Genomic DNA, 18,044 nt, shown 5'->3' with positions numbered 1-18,044 from the left:
AGTTTTTCTGATGGTGTTTAATGTAGTAGTAAGTTCCACTAGACACAAATTGTCGGGGGATTTATCCTCTTGGGGCTACTTTGTCCCTGTCCACGGCTTGCAGTCAGTCCAACCCCTTATCTGGTTTGCTTGAGGTGGGGTCTGCAACCCATCCCTGTAAAAGAATTAACTCTGCTCATGACAACCTGACCCATTCTGCTGAAGGGGCCCAACCACATGGCTGCTCCCTTGTTGCACCCACATCAGATGAGTCGCCTGTCTATGGCAGGTGCAGGTCAAAGCCAAAGCCCAGGAGACCTGAAGTCCCAGGGGCTTCGCCTCCTCGTGCAGTGCCTCGAGAGTTATCACCAAACTCCAGCAACTTTTCCAGGATTATTGCATCATCGCCAAATACAAGGTCAGACACCCTTGTATTGTTAGGATGCGATCAGTTGTTGACTTACCAGGCGTGAACCCAGACTGTGCAGCTTCAGCAGCTGGCTGCCAATTCCCATCAGCAGCAGGTAGGCAAGCACCTACTGATGGAATGATAATGTATGACAGGGTAGAAATTTCCAATAACTTTAAATACTGATTTATTATTTTCACCACGAACTGAAACATCTGAATAATTTTGGAGGTCTCTTCACCTACAACATATTCCTTTAGTATAATTCATAATGGTTTACATGGTTAATGGTTAAAATTCCCTTAATTATCTTAAAAGAAATACTTAAAGCTTGCTCTGCATTAATTTGCCATATTGTAATATTTCAGTATGGCTTCCTCTTCAAAAGACATCTTAATTGAGGTTGATGGATGCAAGGAGGGCTACTCCCCTCTCATAGAAGCTGTGGGCATTCTGGTTGGTTGCAATGTTCAAGTCAACTGTGAAGAGGATGTCCGTGCGAGTGGCATTCAGGTACACCGGCAGCGTGATCTTGTTGGTCTCGGTGACTTCCCGGTGGATCCAGTGGAGTGTCACCATGGGCAGATCCGTCATGATGGTGTGGGTCAGCTGCAGGGCATTGCTCACACACACGGCTCCCTGCAGCTTTAGTCCTGTGAGGTGAGAGGGTGCGAGGTTAAGAGTACATATTGCAGCATCATGCAGATGTACAAAATGGAATAGTGTATAATCAGTAAACCCTCAGTTATCCGGGCGCACCGTATCCGGCCTCGCCCATATCCGAGTTTTCAGAAATGTGACTTTTTTCCAAAAAATTGTTGCGCGCTGCTAAAAGTCATTCAAATTGCCCACGCAATGCCTCTAAGCTCTGCCTGGGTAGCATACCACACCACCAAGGTATAGAGATTCTCTTTATCTTCCGCAACACAACAAGCGCCCCTCACGCCATTGTTTACATTCACCACGGCCCAGTTTATATATATACTGTGTGTGTGTGTGTGTGTGTGTGTGTGTGTGTGTGTGTGTGTGTGTGTGTGTGTGTGTGTGTTTTCACTTGGAAGTAAAGAGGGGAATAAAGAACAGTATTATCCTGCCAACTCTGTCATATGCATCATAGATGTGGAAATGGAATGCAGCACAGCAACTGGGAATATATGCAGTGGAAATATGAGAGAAGAGAGAGAGAGAGAGAGAGAGGTGGGGCCTGGGGGTTGACGTCACGCTGGCCCTATCCGATTACTGTCATTTCATTTCACTACTTCCCTTCAAGTGTCAAGAGTATGCGCCTTACTCACACCCCTCTTATAATGCACTATGCTGACAAATATTAGCAGAGGGTGTGAAACAAACAGATACTTACAGAGATATTCCAGAAAAACTATATAACACAGCCTCTGAAATCCATAGTAGTGTATATAATATAGTACAGTCCATTATATTATTACAACTGGTGTTACTTACCCTTGACAGAGAAACCACCACCTGCGGTGACCTGCCCCTCAGAGTCTGCTATGGAGACTTCCAGCATGAGCTCCTCCAGAGACCAGGAGTTGGCCTGTGCCACACATTGCCGCGTCGCAGTGATGTAGGCTTCAGGATTGAACAGACCTCCCAGCCAAACAGTCACATTCTGCAACACAAGAAAGAATAAGCTCAAGATTCTTACTCTAGTGAATGCTGAAATATGCTAAGAGTTCAATCATTGCATTTTACTTTCCCCATGAGAGGCTCTCAACTCTGTGTATACCTTGAGTTCTCCTGCGCCAAACTGAGCCACCTGCTGCGAGATCTCCTGCAGCTGCTTGACACGCTGAGAGAAGTCAGTGATCCACTGAATGACGGTTGCTCCACGTGGCACCGTGTAGGCCTGCCACTGGTCTGGGATGATGCCCTTCACCAGCTGACTCACCATGGTACGGTGGTAGTTGGTCTGCTTCTTCTCAGCCTGAAGTGAAAAAACATTCATTTCAGGAGTAATGTTAAGATGTAGATGAATGAATAAACTAGCTTTTCAATATTACCAGCATACTTAAGCATTTCTTTACTACAAGCACCCAGCAACAGCCCAAACTCTGACACTGGCTGACACCATAACAAATACTAAGTCATGTTTTACACCTTGTTAATAGTCTTGGCAGCCTTTGAGTTCACAAAGTGGTGCAAAACAGTAATGATGAGCACACATTCTTGCCAATCAGTAACCTTCACAAAAGTTTTTCCATTCCATCCTTGCACAGTTCACTGTCTCTAGCTTAATATCACAAGTTATCTCCACCCACTTTTCCCACCCACATTACCAATATTTTTAAACACAGTTGGAACACCATACGGTATTTCAATTTTCTCCTACTCCAACAACTTTCATTTTCATCAATCTTGTGACTCACATTTCCCACATAGTCTATACAGAAATAACAATTTTTAGAACCAAAAAAAAAAAAGTGGAAAATTTATGAAAAGCAGAAAAGGGAAACACTTTGGATACACAGCACCTTGCAGATCAAGAGGACATCATTCAGGTCATTCTTCACAACACGCAGCAGCTTGGCGCCAGAGTTCACCTCCCGCTCAAAGTAGCGGTAGAGCGGGTCCTTGATGTTGTCCAGCGTGCGGCGAAGGTTGGGCACGGACTCGGGGAGGTGAGAGAGCCAGGTGGCAGCAGACTGGTGCAGTGTCACCATCCAGGATGGCCGGCCCTGAATACACATTATTGTTTATTACAGAACAAACCAACTTATTATGTGAGATTAAAATTTAAAAACTAAAAATTGTTGTATATTTATTCCTAAAGATGATTATACCTCAAACATATTTCAGCACTAAAGATAAATAAAACTGGTGAATACAGATTAAATTACTAAGGAGTAAAACTTGAGGTAAAATGTGTCAGGTGAGACAGGAATCTCACCTCGATGTCCTTGCGCTCAGTCCCAGGAGTGTCTTCTCCTCCATAGGCAAGCTCTTCATCATCCTCCAACACCTGCATCTTTAGAAGCTTGCTCAGCATGTCCGTGCCTGGGGCAGAACAAACACTTATAAAAACTGGCTCATGGAAGCCCTGCTCACACACACACACACACACACACACACACACACACACACACTGGCATGCAAAGACATCAAATTGAAGCAAGGAAACCTTTTATTTACAACCTCAGCTTTTTTTTTTCCCTCTCATGATGTGAAGCAGACTTTGAACAACACAAGTCAATCATCAGCCCACTCACCCCAATGTTCATTATGATGTTGTATCTGTGATATGTGACACATTATATACCTTTAAAATGGAATGATTATACCTAACAGACTGAGAACCTTTGCTTTATAACACTAAGCTTTTAACAAGATATTCTATGAAAGTGAAATGGAAGATGGCCCAACAAGCAGCCTCCATGGAGATAACACATAAAACAAATGAGGTGACTTACCCCTGGTGGTGAGCAGGACCTTCTCAGCATTGTTGGGCAGGCCCAGCCAGCTGGGGGTCTGGCGGTCAGTGAGGGACTCCACCCAGTGCAGGAACTGGTCACGGCGGATCCCGTCTGGCATGGTGATGTTCTGGCCCTCGTTACCTGGTGAAGCAGTGAGGGGCATTAGCATTCTGTATCACCTGTTTGGATGTAGCACCACCAAGAAGTTGCAAGAACATAACCAGTTTTTTTTTTTCTTTTTTTCTTTTTATCTTTTTTTATCTAGATCTGGATTAATGATGCGCAGGGCACCCGTACAGGTGCATAACACGCATATAAGGGTAGGTATAGGGTAGGCGGTGGCTGAGTAGTTAGCGTGCTGGGCTCATTTTCACCACGCCATGGACAACGTCGGTTCGAATCCCCACGCTACCACCTGGGATTTTTCAGTCACCGCCGAGTGGCCTAAGACCACCCATCAACCTGGACTCTAGAGGAAACCGTCCAGTGAATCAAGAATGAGTTCTGGAGGGCAGCATGAGCCGAGCATAACTGGCGCCACTATAAAAATTGCCTGCACCATGACGGGCTGGGGCTGACCATCTGGCCCCTGAAGAAACCCTACCAGCACTATAGGCAGGGATGTAAAAAAAAAAATAAATAAATAAAATAAATAAATAAAAAAAAAACATCCCTAGTTTTACAAAATAAATTCTGGGTGTTACTTTTAATGCAAAACTTTCATCTAGTGGCTGAACTTGATATGATGATGAATGGCCACAAGGAGGAACATCAGACAGAAAAAAATTCCTTAGTTTACTCTTATTTACACAACTGCAACCGAGATACAAAGACGGTTCATATTTACGAGGATTATTATGGAACACGAAATACAAGTGACTGCTAAAAGAAGTGAATCTGCTACAGCACAACATTTACTCTCCCATCCCAGAACCCTAAATATCCTTATTAGTTCAAGTAAATCAATAAATAAATTAATAAATATCCAAATATCTTGTTTTCCTCGCATCAGTGAAGTCTTACCATCCACGTTGCAGACCAATGGAAACTCTGGATCAAAGCTCTTGGGTGTGAAGAGTTTGGCGAGGAAGGAAGTGAGGAGTCGCTGGTCAAACTCATTGTCAATCTTGCCTCCATAGATACACTGGGACATGAGCGTGGCCAGGGCATCCCACGGCACTTTCTCTGGCGGCAGGTTGGTTCGGCCCTGGTATAGGAAGCAGGACAAGATATTAGAACACTGATAATTCTCAATATTGACTTATCACAGAAAAAAAAGATATTCAAATACTACAAGAAACAGAAAAGACAGTGATGTAGTGCATGAAACTTTTTAAACCTAACAACTGATAAACCTCTGAGCCTAATTAAATGACACCACCAGTTAAAGTTAAATATCTAATAAAAACAATTCACAAGATCATAGCAGGACTGTAACACTGTGGGCACTGTCAAGTCTTGCCCGAAGCAGTCTTGTCAACACCCACCATAGCTGTGGCCTCAATCCAGGTGTCGAGGGTATCACAGGCCACCCGCAGGTCGGACTCATTGAACTCGTAGTACTTGGCCCAGCCCAGCGGGGCGTAGCGCAGACGTTCCTGTGTGATGGCATGGAACCAGGCCAGGAGGAAGTAGAGGCGTGCACGCTCGTTGGGTGACCGCATCATCCTGGAGGCCGGAACCTGGGGAGAGGAGACACGCATCAGCGGCAACTCATAACGAAAGAGTAAAATTAACGGATCATTTTAATTCTACATCAGCATTCTGCATGAAACAAGCAAAAACTGCACTGTATTCAAATAAGTCACAGCTAATTACTACCAGAATCATAAAGTTTTCATAACATTTACTAAAAAACTGATGTCTTATATATATGGTTCTGAGTGACTGAGACTACTGTTTGAGGATATGTATGGCATGGGTTATGGAAATGTGGTGTTACTGCTGTGTGGTCTACCTTGTGTGACTGAACATCTGAACACCTAGTAACTGCCTCCCCACAGTGGGCCTCACCGTGTTGAAGGTCCGCAGCAGGTTGGCACGGACACCAGGTGGCGGCTCGAACACAAACACCCGGCCAGCACGCAAGAGGTTGACAGGCAGGCGTGGGGTGATCTCCATGGTGAGGAAGAGACGGAACTGTGGGTGTGGGTGGAGGGAATGCAGCTTCTTCTCCAGCTGTACAAGCCACCCAGGCGCCAGGTGGACGTTCTTCAGCATCACCCATCTGCGGGGATTCAAGACAAAGGTGAGGCAGGGTATCATTGAGGCACAACAGCAGGGGATGGAGGGATGTTGCAAGGAAAGGTAAAGGAGCAGGAAATATTACCTGAGAAAATGAGTCGTGGGAATAAGTATTCATGTAGATTTTGTGTTTGGGTTTTAGGGACACTATACAAAAGTATCTACTCATTACCTTCTTTTACAAACATGTGAAGAAAAAACATTTGAGATCTCTCCAGATTGAATACAGAATACAACAAGCAAAGCATTTCCACCTTCCTCTCAATCATAACTGATCTTCAACAACTTGATTCACTAAATAGTTTGGATGTCACCCATACAACCAAGTTTATTAACCTTTCAAAACTGACTTCTGAACTCATTACTCCATCTATGGTCAGGAAAGTTGGAAAGTTTTGTTTAGTCGGCACAACATCTGTGGTCATATGCCGGAGAGAGACAGAAGGGGAAGGAATTATAGGAGAAGGGAACAGACCCCAGGAGACGGAACACAACCCCCGATTAATACCTGGTGCCCATTCACTGCTGGGTGGATAGGGGCGTAGGGTATTGGAAAAGCCGCCCAAATTTTTCCACTCCACCCGGGAATCGAACCCGGGCTCTCTCGGTTGTGAGCCGAGTGTGCTAACCACTGCACCACGGAGCACCCTCTATGGTCAGGATCTCACCCACATAGTTAAGTCTACGAACCTTCCGTTCTTGACAGCTGAGTTGATGGCCTTCTCTGCCTGGCTGAAGCCCTCTGCTGAGCCAATGGCAATGGATGTGATAGATTTGTTGAGCTCAGTAGCCAGGTCATCAACTCTGGCTGAGGCATCAAAGCCCTGAGCAGCACACATGAGCACTGGGGTGTTGGCCTTCACCTCACCCTCCACCACGGATGGCATGTTCACCTCGCGCTCCCCGATGGCCAGGAACTCATCACCCAACACCTGCAATAGTGACGCCATCAGCAACACGGAGAAGGAATATAACTAATGTAGCCTTCCATTATCCTGCTTTTGTTTGATATCACATTTCACTCACACATAATTTACTACAACTAAAATTCCTACAAGTCATTAGAAAGTTTTTAGTTTTAATGACAAAGAAAGATAACGATCAGGGAAGAACACAAATATAATCAATCACCTTATGAAATATAAATAACCTTACTTTAGGACTACTTTTCTTGATAGAGGAGAACTACTAAACATTTTTCTGCTGAGCTGCCTCATAGTGAAACCAAATTGTTGAGTCCGTTTTGGCGTTGGCTCCCACGGGTCCATTTCTCCCCTCTGCTCTGCCACACAGTCCCAACACCTATTTTTTCCTCTCATATGTTACCTATAGCTTACATATGAGAGGAAGGGACAGGTGTTGGGACTGTGTGGCAGAGCAGAGGGGAGGAAAGGACCCGCGGGAGCCTACGCCAGACCGGCCTGGACATATTTGGAAAACTATAGTTTGAGCAAAAGCTAAACCAATCAGGACACAAATAAATGCATCTTACGCTGTTGACGAAGAGTCCAGCAGCAGCGTAGAGTCTGTCGGGCCTGAAAGCCTGGATGGCCAGCACGTGGTATATGGACTGTCCCACCGGCGACAGCTGCTTCTCCGTCTCCCAAATGGTGGGGACATTCATCTCAGGCGCAGCACACTCTAGCCAAGCTTGGAAGTCTTTGCCGCCCACCAGTCGGTCCACATTGGCAAACGCTGGCACTCTGCAGGAAACAGGCAGGCTCAGCATTTACTGTTATCAATACTATCTTCTTTTGTACAACTTCAAGATTGGTCCTACACCCAGAAAATAATTACTGCATGTACTGCCTCTTATAAGTGGTTAATTAGCATTCACAAGCATGACATGAAACTTCCATCAGAGAATGACTCACTTTTTGCTGAGCCTGAGCATAGAATCTGTCTGCTCTGGGGTGAGGCCAGCCATGGCTGAGATGGTAGTGTTCAGGAGGCCTTCCTTGCTCTTCAGAAGGAATTGGAACTCTGAGTCGTAGGATGGCTCTGAGGTCACGCCCTTGAGGCGGATGCGAGCCAACAGGATGGCCAGCACCAGGCGGTCTGTATGCAGCATCCCTCGAGACACCCTCATGTATGTCAGCTGAAGAAGGAACAACCATCACATTACACTATCCACCTCACCACAACACTGGAAAATAATCCTGTCTGTTCCTTTTCATTTAAATAATGGTTCATATAACACAAAACAATTTTCTAACTCATGAAGTAGCTTTTCATTAATTTCAACTCAAGTTTTGAACAACTTTTTGAGATTCCTAACAAATAAACACACACACACACACACACACACACACAGGTAGAGCCAGAAATATCTCCACTAGGGGAGTTTGGTACATTAGTAACTTAAGTAAAGGAAATAGCCAAGTTCTCTTGGCGCCACAACTGTGGGGTCATATGGCGCACTTTCAAGCTGAAAATTTGTTGCAACACACAGTTTTAGGTGATTGGTTTGAGTCACCTAACTGCTCCTATCACACACCTGGAAGAGGTCATTGGTGATGATGGAGAGGCGGCGGGAGTAGTCTGTCTGGTCCTTGATGTTGGGGTTGTTGGAGAGACAATCAGTGAACACGTCCAGGAAGAAGTGCAGAGAATACTGGTACAGGAAGTGGATCTGGTGTAGAGCATCCAGGGTGAAGTAGATGTTGGAGCAAGCCTGTGGGAGAGCAGAAGAAGGATCATCAGTGAGCAAAGATAAATACACAGCTAAATGAATACCTTAATAATTATCTGTCTATCTTTGGCACTTCCTATGAGTGTCTACAGATCTCCAGACTTTCCTTATGCATTCTTGATCCTATTGAGAGGATGGCATGAATAACATGACGCTAAAAATGTTACACGACAAGCAGCACTGTGACAAACAGGCCAAAAGCAACTCACCGATGAGAGTGGCAAGTACTGCTGTGACACCATCTCGATCTCATTCATGGTCTTGTCAGTCTGCTGCACTTTGAGGGAGATGTCTGCTGCCTCCTTCTTCAGGGTCTCTAGGGTGGTGATGACTGAATCATCATCCAGGATCTGCCCCTTCGAGTCATTCAGTACCTGCAGCAGGTTTTTCTCCAGCTGTCTCAGCCGCAGTTGGAACTCACCTATGAGTGAGGGACAGAAGATTCATTATGTGGTGACCTGAGATTGTAACACTGTGACTAGGCTCTGACAGAAACTAACATAATAGTGTTGCTGTGCCTGGGGAACAGATTCTCACCCTGCAACTTGAGCAAGTTGGAGCGTTTGTCATCAATGTCTGGCCGCTCAGCCTTGAGGACCTGGTTGAGGCACTGGGACTGCAGGGACGACCGCGTCACCGTGAAGTTGACAAATGTGACTCGAGAGCAGATGTCTGGCGGGAACTCCACCGTGGGGTCTCGGGTGGACAGGAAGATGGTGAAGGCCGGGGAGAGATCAATGTCCTGAAAATAGATCCCATGGCTTTAGCAAACTACACTCTTGTTATGCCCTACTATATAAGTCAGTAATTGTTATTATCTGACTAAAGGAGTAATTAACAAGTTACAGGTGACAGGGTTGACCGGAAGGGGTTGTGGGATGTTTTAAGGATATATGATGTGGGGGGCATTTGCTGGAGGGAATCTGATCCTTCTATAAAGATGCGAGTGCCTCCATACGAGTGAATGGTGAGTTGAGTGAGAGTTTCAGTGTGGTGTGGGTGTGAGATAGGGGTGTGTGATGTCACCATGGCTGTTTAATGTGTACAAGCATGGTTGTATGAGAGAAATGAAAGTCAGAGTGGGGGAGCTTGGTCAAAGGCTGAAAGTGAGAGGTACGGAGAAGTCATTAGTGGCGGGCCTGTCTGCAGATGATAGTGTTGGTGGCAGAGAATGAGGGGATGCTGCAGAGGATAGTGAATGAGTTTGACAGGGTGTGTAAGATGAGAAAGCCGAGAGTGAATGCTGGAAAGAGTAAGGTTATGGTATCTGAGAGGGTGGGAGAACAGGTCACTGATTTTGCAAAGCCATACAGAGTTAGAGCAGAGGGTACAACGAAGTGTAGGATAAGGCTGGGGGAGGAGAGAATGGAGGTGGTGACTGAGTTTAAATATTTAGGGACAGTTTTATGTAAGCATGGAAGGTGAGGCGAGGGAAAGAGCAGTGAAGGGCAGACAGGTAGTAGATGCATTAGAGTTATGAAAGGATTAAGTGTGAGCATGGAGGTAAAGAGGGGAATAAGGAACAGTATTATCCTGCCAACTCTGTCATATGCATCAGAGACGTGGACAAGGGAATTCAGCACAGCAATTAAGAATACATGCAGTGGAAATGAGTTATATAAGAGGTGGATGTGATGCTTCATGATGGGATGGAGAAAGTAATGAAAACATGTATGAGTGGTTTGGTATGGGTGTGACAGCGAAAGGAGTGGAGTGTGGAGTGGTGGAGTGGGTGAAGCGTGGTGCGGTGAGGTGGTTTGGACACGTGATGAGAATGGGGGAGAATCAATTCGTGAAGAGAGTGTATGAGGGAAGGATTGAGGGAGGGGGTGTTAGGGGAAGACCACCTGTGAAGTGGATCAATAGGGTGAGTGAGTATTGGAGCGAGAGAGTTGGAAGTAGCAGGACTGAGTGTGAAGAGAGGGAGTGACAGAACAGGGAGAGATGGAGACACTGCTGCCGCGGCCACCCCCTTGAGAGAAGTTCCTGCGAGGGAGCAGGGCATTGGAGATATAGGTAGATAGATGATGACAAGGATAATGGCTGTGTATAAAGCAAGCAGTGGTCACCTGGTCTCCAAGAGTGATGAGAACGCGGCCACCAGTTCGTCGTAGCTCACGGTTGAGCACAGGATTCAGGATGGGATCATAGTTCTCAACATCCTGTACCAGCAATGGGTTTCCAAACCTGAGGGCAGACTCAAGGTTCTTCCTGAAGGAGTCATCCAGGAAGCTGGTCTTTGTGATTTTCTTGTCCTTGAACTCATTCATGATGAACTCTGTGGCCTGGCCTGAAGGATCTATGATGAGAGGATACCTGTTGAACCTGTTGAGCATGATGGCATTCTCCGTGCACAGCTCATCTGCAGGGAGGGCGTTGGCCTGCCAGCGCAGCCGCTCGTCAGGGTTGGACAGGTACTCTGTGCGGGCAATGTCTCCTCGGAACTGAATGCTGGCCTGCTGCAGGTGATGGCACCAGTTGGTGAATAAGTTCTCTCTGAACTGCTGGTCAAAGTAGCCTCCATAGGCCAGGAAGGCAGAGGAGAGTAGCACATCTCCAATAATGGTGGACATCTGGAACTTGAAGGTGTCCGAGGTGGCAGCCCAGCGGTCCTTCTCAATGCTGAGGTTCCTGATGAGGGCCATGGAGCGGTCCACCTTGGCCTGCACATTCTCCAGGTCGGTCTTGATGGCCTGCGCCTGTGAGATCAGCAGTGCATATTCATCCTTGTAGGCAGCAATAGAGCGCTCCAACTGTGTGATGAGGGCCTTCACGTCCTCATGCTTCTTCTTGTTCTCCTCAGCCATATCCTCAAGACTGCTCAATTCATTCCTGAGGGGCTCCACTCTCTTCAACATGTCAGCAAACTCGATCTGGGCAATGGCCCACTTCACCATCGGCCCACAGGCCAGCGAGGCACGGTTCACCTTCTCAAAGTTGTAGTCGGGGTTGCTGAGGTACTTGCTACGCATCTTCTCACGGATTTCATCAGGCAATTCGTCAGTGTTGAAGTTGACCACTGTGCTGATGAAGTTGTCCTTCATGATGATGGACTTGATGGTCTTCCAGTCTGATGTGGCCTCTCCCAGCAGTAAGCAGATGGACTCCAGGGCAAGCTTCACCATTGGGGGCGGGTTGGCCATGGATCTCACCTCCACCAGGTGCTGCTTCTTGATGCTCTTCACAGCATTCTGAGCGTCCTGCACCGCAGGCTCCACCTTGCTCAGGTCCTTCATCACCTCCTCACGCTTGATTGTGATGCGCACTGTCTGGGCCTCCAGCTGCTCCTGTAGCTCCTGGCTGGCCACTTTCTGCTTCTCAGCCTCCTGCTGGTCCTTCACCATCTGCTTCAGCTTCAGGTTGGCTGCCTCATTCTTGGCCTGCAACTCCTGGTTTTTGATGGCAAGGGACTTTTGCATTTGTTCCACTTGCTCCACTGTTTCAGCAATCTTGCCCAGGCCCACATTGAGGTGGAGCTGCTGCTCCTCCAGCTCTGAGCGCTTCTCGTTATACAACTTCACAAAGTGGTTGATGAAGTCTAGGTAGTGCCGAGGGGTGATGGCCATGACGGTGCTGCCACGCTTGGCCAGGCGGGTGTTGGCTCGGTGAAGGGTCTGGTGCACGTGCACAAAGGCGTTGATAATGGCGTCGCGGTGGTTGGGCGGCGCTGGCAGACACTCGTAGGCCACCGGGAAGTAGTCTGGGGCCGTCCAGTTCATCTTGTCCAGGTCAATACGGTTAGTGAACTCCATGCCCACTTGGAACAGGGCGCCGTTGGACCAGTCACCAAACCAGTTGAGGACACACCTGTTGAAGAGTGCCGGAGAGGTGGCGGCTCGGTCTTTGAGGCCATCAGCCGAGGGGTTCATGGTAAACACAACGTGGAGATTCCTCATGACTTGGCCAGTGAACCACTTGTAGAGCTCCTCACTGGAGTCCAGCATGAGGCCTTCCCGCTGGCTGCCCTCTTTGCACTGGGTCATGAGGGTGGTGTACTCGTCCCCTTCAAACAGGCCGGGCACCTCACCGTTGGCCAGCAGGGTGTTCATACGTTCCAGGAAGGAAGAGTCCAGGACATTAGACTCATCCAAGATAAAGCAGATCTTCTCGTCTTTGCAGCCTGAGCGCCGCAGCACTGATCGTAGGTCTTCATCAAAGTCCTCTGGAGTGTACTTGTTGTGTACTTTTATTTGGAAGATGGAGAGACCATTCATCCAGGCCACGAAGCGTGACAGGGTAGTCTTGCCAGCTCCCGAGGCTCCAATCAGCAGGAGGTGACCCTGCGGCTGCCGGAAGATACGGTCGATACGCAACACATGGTCCAGCACTTCATTGAACAACACCAGAGGCACATCCAGCTCCTCCTCGTAGAAGACCTGCAACACAACAAAGGAATCATATAATGTGACATGCAGAACATTTACCATGCTTAGATTTTTATTCTACTTAATTAAACAACACTATATTCATGAATAATACTGTTATACAGCTACTTCATTCTAATGATATAGAATGCCTTGTCCACTCCTGTATGGAGCATCCATCTCGTGTGTTGGGGGAACAGAGGGGAACAGTATAAGCCTTTTCTCCTCATCAGTTCTCCTTCTCTTACCGACTGTTTTCTACCTCTAAAATTTTGCTGCAATGTTGGTTCTTTCTATTTTCTGTAGATAATTTCATGCAATCTTACTAACTGCATGCCTCAACCCCTCCCTGTGGCCTAACTGCATACAACTTTCTACTCTAGCCCACTCTAATGCTGTCCAGATCCCTTATGCAAGAGTCAAACAGCAGATTCATTCTTTCATCTTGGAGATCCCTGCCATCAAGTGGTCACTCATTCAATCACTTCACACTTCATGGTGCAGCCCCCTCCCTCCTAAAGCCCGTGTTCTGTGCCCAGCAGCTGTTCACCACACCATGTTGTTCTGAGGCTCACCTTGAGTCTGGCCTTCACATAATCCCTCAGCTCCTCCTGGTCCACTGGGAGGTAGTCCTTGGACAGCCAGTTGGAGTACAGGATGGGTCGTACCAGAGACTTGTCACGTTCAATGTTGGGGAAGTGCTGAAAGACACAAAGGTTACTCTCTGCCTGCCATTTCAATATCAATAAAACAAAACCACATGATTAGTGTGTATATACTGCAAATATTATAACAGTCAACACTTCACTGATGCTGTTGGTGGCAATGATCTCTTGACTCACCTTGAGGGCGGTGGCATCCACTTGCTCGTTGGTCCACTTGCGCTCCTCATCTGTCACCAGGCGGTCGTGGAAGAGGCGCAGCGCCTCATGGGCCCACAGTCTTACCAGACCATCCACATCCAAGGTCTCCAAAGGTCTGTCGTATACACCAGTATTACTAACACATCCAAGCTTACCGACTATTAATTTGAACATGCCTGATGCCTATATTGCAGGTGGTGGTGATCCTAAAGAAACATTTTTATTCCACTAAGCCTCAATCAACTCTTCCCTCTCTCCACACTTATTTCACCCTTCCCTTCTGTTCCACCATGTTCCACCTCATCACTGGTCTGCTCATCGACACTTTCTCCTACCCCATCCATATTAGGGATTTTCTGAATTCAAAATAATTACCTACAGTGCCTCGTCAAAGTAAAATATACCCCTCAAAATATATTAGTCCAAAACATCTAAACAATAAACTTTAAGCATAAAGCCTTGCCCAGGCAGGAAACAAGTCAACAACCCTTCCGCACCTGATGGCCTCACAGATGCCGCGCACCCATCTGGTCATCTCACGCGGGGAGTACACATAGTGGGGCTGCATGTCCTGGGTGAAGCGCTCCTGGGACTGCAGGTAGAACTCCACCATTGCGTTGGTGAGTGGGTCGGCATATGATCTGCAAAGGAGAGTTACCATCTCATCCCTCTTCCAATCACTGCCTCAAAACACACCCAGAGGGGACAACTTTGTGTGCTCCTCTTTTATCTTTTGTGTCGCTATTGTTATCATCAAACATAAAGAAGCAGAATACCAACCTGTATGACCAAGCAAAAAGGAAGATCAGAAAACCAACTAAAAACTAAAATTAAAACTCATGTCATGAATTCACTGCCTCTCGAGGTGCTAACACAACACCACAGCCAAGGAACAGAAGCAGCCCAGCACCTGAGAGAGGGGATGATCCTGAGCATGGCCCTGTTGAAGGTGCCATAGATCTGCTTGAGGGAGGTCTCTCCAGGGTAGTCCACATACACAACTGGCACATGACGCAAGAACCGGTGGGAGAGGGGCTTCCTCCCGGGGTCAGTCGGGGGGTTACATGCACCAACAAACTGGATGCGTTCCAACTTCACCCAAGCTTGGTCTGGGGAGAGAAGAATATATCGATACATGAAAACATTGTTATTTCACATGATAATAGTACAAAACTGCACATGCTGGACATCATACTTAATAACTGGTTACTTGTTGAGGATCTATAGAAAAATCAATTATTTTAACCCGGTAGCAGCGACGGGTCAAATTTGTGGCTTCACCGTGTAGCAGCGACGGGCCAAATTTGTGCCATGATATAAACCCCCAAAATAGATGATGCATAAACTGATCACAAATGCTTTGATATGTAATATGAAATGGTTTGTGTGAGTGATGATTTTTACTAATTTTTCTCGCTTAGAGGGACTGTTATGAAACATGATCCACGCTGCTACCGTGCTAATAAGTGAATATAATCACTTGTGGCTTAGGAATTATAATAAACAAGAAAACAAGAACACAGTCTGCATGTGTTGCCTTATGCTTCTAAATGACATAATCTAGGCCAAGTGAAGGCACCCCATGGACAGGAACGGTGCAACAAGACTCGGATGTATTAGAAATAGAGGAAGGATTAGCACTGGACCGAGGAAGATCATAACAAGTCCAACCCCAAGAAGATGGACTATAAATGAAGAAGTGAAGACATCCCTGAACACCCACCTGAGACTCTGTAGAAGCCGCCGTGCTCCACCATCTGCCGCAGGAAGCTGATGACGCGCTGAGTGCCGTACTTGTCCATGTCCGGCAGGTTGATCTCGTCACAGAACACCACCAGCCACTTGCCAAGCTGCACCGGGGACAAGATGATGCCGTTGGGAGTCTTGCGGTACTCGCAGTAGTGGTCGAAGGTCTTCAGCAGCAGCTCCGGGGTGGTGGCACTGGAGAAGTTGAGCCCCACCACCTCCAGGTCCGGCAGAGCTCGCAGGGCAGAGAACAGCGTCATGGTCTTGCCTGAGCCTGGTGGGCCACACAGCACCAAAGGCTTGTGTTCGGCCAGCCAGGTGTAGAGGAGAGCCTCGTGCCGCACAGTGTCCACCGTGGGCACAACAACATCTGGAGCTGCCACCTTGTGAGTCTCTACCTCCATACTGGGCACCTTGGCTGACCATAGCATCCATTCCCCGCTGATGGCCACCTCGTAATCAATGATTGGATTGCTGGTGCTGGGAGGCAGAGGGATGGTGGTGGAGTTGCGAATGAAGTCTCCCATGTCACTTCGAGCCTTGAGCTTCCCGTCACCAGAGAAGCTCCACAACAGGGAGTGCACCAAGGCCTTAGGGATGTACCTGAACAAACACAAGAAAAGTTAGTTTGGGAAAAATTTAACTGCCTCAGCAACAACAGAACTATACATGAGTAACCAACTCTTCTGAATACATTACATAAAATTAGATGAATACAAAGGAGAGGAAAAATAAAATAAGTGGGAATAATTTCTTTAGTTTATCCATAGGCACAAACAACAACCTGCCTATTACTTGTCCCTTGGAGCTACTGAATCAATGTTGCCAGATTGTCGAACTCAGCCTCCTATGTTTGCTGACTTCCGACCCCAAAACTGCCTCCTCGACCCCAATAACTCCCTACATATATAGTTATCGTTAAAATGGTTGATTACTGGTGTTTTTTGGCAATAGCTATGGCTCAGAAACCAGTAAATATGAGGCTTTGAGTACAATAATCTGACAACAGTGTACTGAATGGGGTGGATATGGTAGGTCTCCCCTTTCTTCGCTTCACAAACTATCCTGGCACACTCAGTCCTTAGCATCTCCTAAAGTATCCTTGTTTTCTTTCATCCACATTTAACCTGTCACCTTATCCTCATCCTCTGTGTTACATCAGTCCTTTGTTAGTCAAGAAAACACTTACCTCTCAAGTTGGTCTGAGTGCATGGGGAAGTCTGGGTGGACATTGTTGTACTGCACGATGTTCCTGACTGCCTGGTTGAGGAGGGCAAAGAGGGAAGAGAGTGCCCGCATGCGTGTGAAATCCATGATGTGCTCCAGGTTGGTTGTGGCATACTCAAGGCACTTCACCACCAGGCCATCTGGGGTGAGGTGTGGCCCAAGGATGGCAGCCACATCTCTCTGTACCTGATGGGATGGTGAGGCAGGAAGGGAGGTGTTAGAAATAATTGTGGCAAGGTCTGGGCGAGGAAAATGTCAAAATAAACCACCACTTGACAGTTTGTGCACTTGAGGTAAGGAAGAACAGGTGAAGCATTGATACTAGTTTGTTACTCTGTATAAAAAAGCAATTCTGGTAGGCTAGTTGCAAAGTTTTGTTTAATCCGGCGCAACATGTGTGGTCATATGCCGGAGAGAGACAGAAGGGGAAGGAATTATAGGAGACGGGACACAACCCCCGATTAATACCTGGTTCCCATTCACTGCTGGGTGGACAGGGGCGTAGGGTATCAGAAAGGCCGCCTAAATTTTTCCACTCCGCCCGGGAATCGAACCCAGGCTCTCTCGGTTGTGAGCGAAGTGTGCTAACCACTGCACCACGAAGCCCCCCGTTCGTCTTTTGTGGGTCTATTACCTGCAGCGTGGGAGTGATCTCGTCCTCCGCTTTCTTGTCTGTCTTTTTGATGAAGGCGATGTCCTCCTCCGTCTCCTCCACGGGGATGTTGCACAGGCGGGAAAGGTAGTTCTCAAAGATCATCTCCACAGAGAGCACGTCCTCAGAGAACCAGACCATTCCACAGCGAGACACAGTGGCTAGTGTGGCGTACTTCAGGTCTTGTACCTACAAAGACCGTGAGAAGGTGTAGAGTATATCAGGCATTTGTCCTTGGCAGCCTCACCAACAAGGAAATATGCCCTCAGATCCCTTGGTGAATTTCCTTTTTCTGTTTTCCTAAGTGACCTTCAATGCTAACTACATATGAAAAATGACTTCAGATCAGTGCACAGAAATAGGTACAATGATAAAAAAAACTATTATCTGAATAAAAAACATGAGTGTGTACTTACTATATTCAAGCAGCAGATTAC

General features: G+C 47.1%; 1 protein-coding gene across 4 annotated transcripts in view; it reads right to left on the bottom strand.

Moving 5' to 3' along the window:
- Positions 1-562: 562 nt before the first annotated feature.
- Positions 563-18,044, bottom strand: part of LOC126988243 (dynein heavy chain, cytoplasmic-like) — a 52,390-nt gene continuing 34,908 nt past the window's right edge. For all 4 annotated transcript variants that reach the window (XM_050846285.1, XM_050846286.1, XM_050846287.1 and 1 more), the window contains 23 exons: positions 17,590-17,796; positions 16,918-17,141; positions 15,706-16,331; positions 14,893-15,091; positions 14,480-14,623; positions 13,962-14,097; positions 13,695-13,820; positions 10,825-13,131; positions 9,293-9,497; positions 8,965-9,176; positions 8,561-8,737; positions 7,938-8,161; positions 7,556-7,766; positions 6,754-6,995; positions 5,833-6,046; positions 5,307-5,501; positions 4,843-5,026; positions 3,817-3,960; positions 3,297-3,403; positions 2,881-3,084; positions 2,136-2,333; positions 1,850-2,018; positions 563-1,041 (listed from right to left, as the gene is read on the bottom strand). In XM_050846285.1, the coding sequence (XP_050702242.1) occupies positions 782-1,041; positions 1,850-2,018; positions 2,136-2,333; positions 2,881-3,084; positions 3,297-3,403; positions 3,817-3,960; positions 4,843-5,026; positions 5,307-5,501; positions 5,833-6,046; positions 6,754-6,995; positions 7,556-7,766; positions 7,938-8,161; positions 8,561-8,737; positions 8,965-9,176; positions 9,293-9,497; positions 10,825-13,131; positions 13,695-13,820; positions 13,962-14,097; positions 14,480-14,623; positions 14,893-15,091; positions 15,706-16,331; positions 16,918-17,141; positions 17,590-17,796 (6,915 nt within the window). In that variant the 3' untranslated portion in view covers positions 563-781. The remainder of the gene's footprint in view (positions 1,042-1,849; positions 2,019-2,135; positions 2,334-2,880; positions 3,085-3,296; positions 3,404-3,816; positions 3,961-4,842; positions 5,027-5,306; positions 5,502-5,832; positions 6,047-6,753; positions 6,996-7,555; positions 7,767-7,937; positions 8,162-8,560; positions 8,738-8,964; positions 9,177-9,292; positions 9,498-10,824; positions 13,132-13,694; positions 13,821-13,961; positions 14,098-14,479; positions 14,624-14,892; positions 15,092-15,705; positions 16,332-16,917; positions 17,142-17,589; positions 17,797-18,044) is intronic.

The sequence above is a fragment of the Eriocheir sinensis genome, chromosome 68 (genome assembly GCF_024679095.1).
Source record: "Eriocheir sinensis breed Jianghai 21 chromosome 68, ASM2467909v1, whole genome shotgun sequence".
NCBI classification, from domain to species: Eukaryota; Metazoa; Arthropoda; class Malacostraca; order Decapoda; family Varunidae; genus Eriocheir; species Eriocheir sinensis.
This window is presented reverse-complemented; position numbering and strand designations above follow the sequence as displayed.